General features: G+C 43.7%; 1 protein-coding gene across 1 annotated transcript in view; it reads left to right on the top strand.

The window, feature by feature from the left end:
* LOC121535702 (receptor-type tyrosine-protein phosphatase mu-like) overlaps positions 1 to 3,526 on the top strand; it is a 427,462-nt gene extending 423,936 nt beyond the window's left edge. The window contains exons 35-37 of the mRNA XM_045205919.1: positions 1,122 to 1,285; positions 2,915 to 3,050; positions 3,281 to 3,526. Of these exons, the coding sequence (XP_045061854.1) occupies positions 1,122 to 1,285; positions 2,915 to 3,050; positions 3,281 to 3,334 (354 nt within the window). The 3' untranslated portion in view covers positions 3,335 to 3,526. The remainder of the gene's footprint in view (positions 1 to 1,121; positions 1,286 to 2,914; positions 3,051 to 3,280) is intronic.
* Positions 3,527 to 4,490: the final 964 nt, after the last annotated feature.

A 4,490-nucleotide genomic window follows, 5' to 3' on the forward strand; every position in this document is an offset into this window, starting at 1 on the left:
TGTTTATGACCCTATATCTACCTGCCTGTCTGTTTATTAACCTATATCTACCTGTCTGTCTGTTTATGACCCTATATCTACCTGTCTGTCTGTTTATGACCCTATATCTACCTGTCTGTCTGTTTATGACCCTATATCTACCTGTCTGTCTGTCTATGACCCTATATCTACCTGTCTGTCTGTTTATGACCCTATATCTACCTGTCTGTCTGTTTATGACCCTATATCTACCTGTCTGTCTGTTTATGACCCTATATCTACCTGTCTGTCTGTTTATGACCCTATATCTACCCGTCTGTCTGTTTATGACCCTATATCTACCTGTCTGTCTGTTTATGACCCTATATCTACCTGTCTGTCTGTTTATGACCCTATATCTACCTGTCTGTCTGTTTATGACCCTATATCTACCTGTCTGTCTGTTTATGACCCTATATATACCTGTCTGTCTGTCTATGACCCTATATCTACCTGTCTGTCTGTTTATGACCCTATATCTACCTGTCTGTCTGTTTATGACCCTATATCTACCCGTCTGTCTGTTTATGACCCTATATATACCTGTCTGTCTGTTTATGACCCTATATCTACCTGTCTGTCTGTTTATGACCCTATATCTACCTGTCTGTCTGTTTATGACCCTATATATACCTGTCTGTCTATCTATGACCCTATATCTACCTGTCTGTCTGTCTATGACCCTATATCTACCTGTCTGTCTGTTTATGACCCTATATCTACCTGTCTGTCTGTTTATTAACCTATATCCACCTGTCTGTCTGTTTATGACCCTATATCTACCTGTCTGTCTGTCTATGACCCTATATCTACCTGTCTGTCTGTTTATGACCCTATATCCACCTGTCTGTCTGTTTATGACCCTATATCTACCTGTCTGTCTGTTTATTAACCTATATCCACCTGTCTGTCTGTTTATGACCCTATATCTACCTGTCTGTCTGTCTATGACCCTATATCTACCTGTCTGTCTGTCTATGACCCTATATCTACCTGTCTGTCTGTTTATGACCCTATATCTATCTACCTGTCTGTCTGTTTATGACCCTATATCCACCTGTCTGTCTGTTTATGACCCTATATCCACCTGTCTGTCTCTCCAGCCTCAGGATGGGTACCGTATGGTTCAGCAGTTCCAGTTTCTGGGTTGGCCCATGTACCGAGACACGCCCATGTCCAAACGCTCCTTCCTCAAGCTCATCAGACAGGTGGACAAATGGCAGGAGGAGTACGATGGAGGAGAGGGACGCACTGTGGTGCACTGTCTGTAAGTACCTCACATACTATCACACACTGTCTGTAAGTACCTCACATACTATCACACACTGTCTGTAAGTACCTCACATACTATCACACACTGTCTGTAAGTCCCTCACATACTATCACACACTGTCTGTAAGTCCCTCACATACTATCACACACTGTCTGTAAGTCCCTCACATACTATCACACACTGTCTGTAAGTACCTCACACACTGTCTGTAAGTCCCTCACATACTATCACGCACTGTCTGTAAGTACCTCACACACTGTCTGTAAGTCCCTCACATACTATCACACACTGTCTGTAAGTCCCTCACATACTATCACACACTGTCTGTAAGTCCCTCACATACTATCACACACTGTCTGTAAGTCCCTCACATACTATCACACACTGTCTGTAAGTCCCTCACATACTATCACACACTGTCTGTAAGTACCTCACATACTATCACACACTGTCTGTAAGTCCCTCACATACTATCACACACTGTCTGTAAGTCCCTCACATACTATCACACACTGTCTGTAAGTCCCTCACATACTATCACACACTGTCCGTAAGTACCACTGACACACACACACACACACACACACACACACACACCATTATCTAAGTCACACTCATTTGTAGTTCTGCTATCTGTAAGTCACTGACACACACATACACACAATTACCTTCTACTGAGATTCTACTCTAGATGGAGATGTTTTCCCCTCTCATCTATTGACCTTAATGGGCTCACTGCTCACCACACCACACCTTCAGTGGTACTGCTCACTGCTCACCACACCTTCAGTGGTACTGCTCACTGCTCACCACACCACACCTTCAGTGGTACTGCTCACTGCTCACTGCTCACCACACCTTCAGTGGTACTGCTCACTGCTCACCACACCACACCTTCAGTGGTACTGCTCACTGCTCACTGCTCACCACACCTTCAGTGGTACTGCTCACTGCTCACCACACCACACCTTCAGTGGTACTGCTCACTGCTCACCACACCTTCAGTGGTACTGCTCACTGCTCACCACACCACACCTTCAGTGGTACTGCTCACTGCTCACCACACCTTCAGTGGTACTGCTCACTGCTCACCACACCACACCTTCAGTGGTACTGCTCACTGCTCACTGCTCACCACACCTTCAGTGGTACTGCTCACTGCTCACTGCTCACCACACCTTCAGTGGTACTGCTCACTGCTCACCACACCACACCTTCAGTGGTACTGCTCACTGCTCACCACACCACACCTTCAGTGGTACTGTAGAACTGTTCACTAGAGACGACTGGTGCTTTGAGCGCAAATGAATAATGTAGACTTCACACCCCACTTCCACCATTAACCCTTTGTCTTGTGTCTCCAAAGGGAATCGTGTTAGCTCTATTTATTACATTTCTATCTGAAACCATCTGAATAACAGAATACACCCCTTCTCCCTCTCTCTGTTTATGTCTCTGTCTTTCTCTCTCTCTCTCTCTCTCTCTCTCTCTCTCTCTCTCTCTCTCTCTCTCTCTCTCTCTCTCTCTCTCTCTCTCTCTCTCTCTCTCTCTCTCTCTCTCTCTCTCTCTCTCTCTCTCTCTCTCTCTCTCTCTCTCTCTCTCTCTCTCTCTCTCTCGCTGCAGTAACGGAGGAGGTCGCAGTGGGACGTTCTGTGCCATCAGCATCGTGTGTGAGATGTTACAGCATCAACGTTCTGTAGACGTGTTCCACGCCGTCAAAACACTGAGGAACAACAAACCCAACATGGTCGACCTACTGGTGAGAACACATTCTGTAACATTTAACACTACGGGGTGACCTACTGGTATAAATCATCGATCCTGGCCTGGTCCCAGATCTGTTTGTGCCGTCTTGCAAACTCCTAGGGTCAGTGTCATGACAAGACAGCACAATATCCTGTCCAATGTAGTGTGTCAATGTTTTTATGTAGCCTATAGGTCAGAGCAGTGGTGAAGAATACCAGCCCCTTGTTTGTTTGTGTTCTACAGGATCAGTACAAGTTCTGCTATGAAGTGGCTCTGGAGTACTTGAACTCTGGATAAACAACAGTCTCAGCCTGGAGAAAGAACTATGGAAGAGACGGAAGGGTTTTGGGACTTTATAAAAATAAAAAAGACTGCAGCACAGACCGACCTGTGTTTTCATGATCGAACAACTGGAGCACACATCGACACACACCCACACACACACACACACACACCAACACACACCCACACACACACACACACACACATCGACACACACCCACACACACACACACACACACACCAACACACCAACACACACCCACACACACATCGACACACACCCACACACACACACACATCGACACACACCCACACACACACACACCCCGACACACACAGCTCTATCTTTCTTAGCTTGATCAGCTAGATGAGAAGGGAACAGAGGTGAGATATACTGCAGTCTCTATATATTTCCACCAGTATCTGTCTATCTGCTACCAGGAAGGATTCAGGAGCACAATGTTTTACAATGCAGTGAGTAACCTCTTATCTGGAATCCTTGCCCTGACTCAAATCAGACCCTACACCCTAGACCCTACACCCTAGACCCTAGACCCTAGACCCTAGACCATTTCACCAGGTCAAATTCCTTGTCCATGTAAATCAGGGTTTCTTGAAAGACGGGACAATCCCAACTTTTTTTTCACAAATATATTTTTCTTCATAATAACAACATTTTAAATATATATTTTAATAAACCAAAGTATTAGCTATCACACCTTGTAAAGGAACAACCTCCTAATTAAAACCTTTTTTTCATAAAAATGCAACTAACTGGATTTATGTCAACTCCGTCAGACACCAATAAAAGACATGTCATTTTTATTGTCCAACAGTTGATTGTTTCATTCTAACGTTAGCTTGTTTAAATCTGTCTTTTTGTTTCAGAGATAATTTCATTAGCATTTTGGCATGTTTTTCTAGATTAAGAAAATAAAACAAGATTTATGACAAATGTATGCACTCACTAACTGTAAAGTCGCTCTGGATAAGAGCGTCTGCTAAATGACTAAAATGTAAATTTATAAAGCAAACTTTATCCTTTTTTTTCTAGCACAGCAAACAGTTAAATAGTTTAAGCATATTTTGCAGGACTATGATTAACATATTGTTTCAAAATATAACAAATATATTAATCTTAAGTGGGTTAGCAATCAGTGACAGAGTTGAC

The sequence above is a fragment of the Coregonus clupeaformis genome, chromosome 21, assembly GCF_020615455.1.
Source record: "Coregonus clupeaformis isolate EN_2021a chromosome 21, ASM2061545v1, whole genome shotgun sequence".
Taxonomy (NCBI): Eukaryota; Metazoa; Chordata; class Actinopteri; order Salmoniformes; family Salmonidae; genus Coregonus; species Coregonus clupeaformis.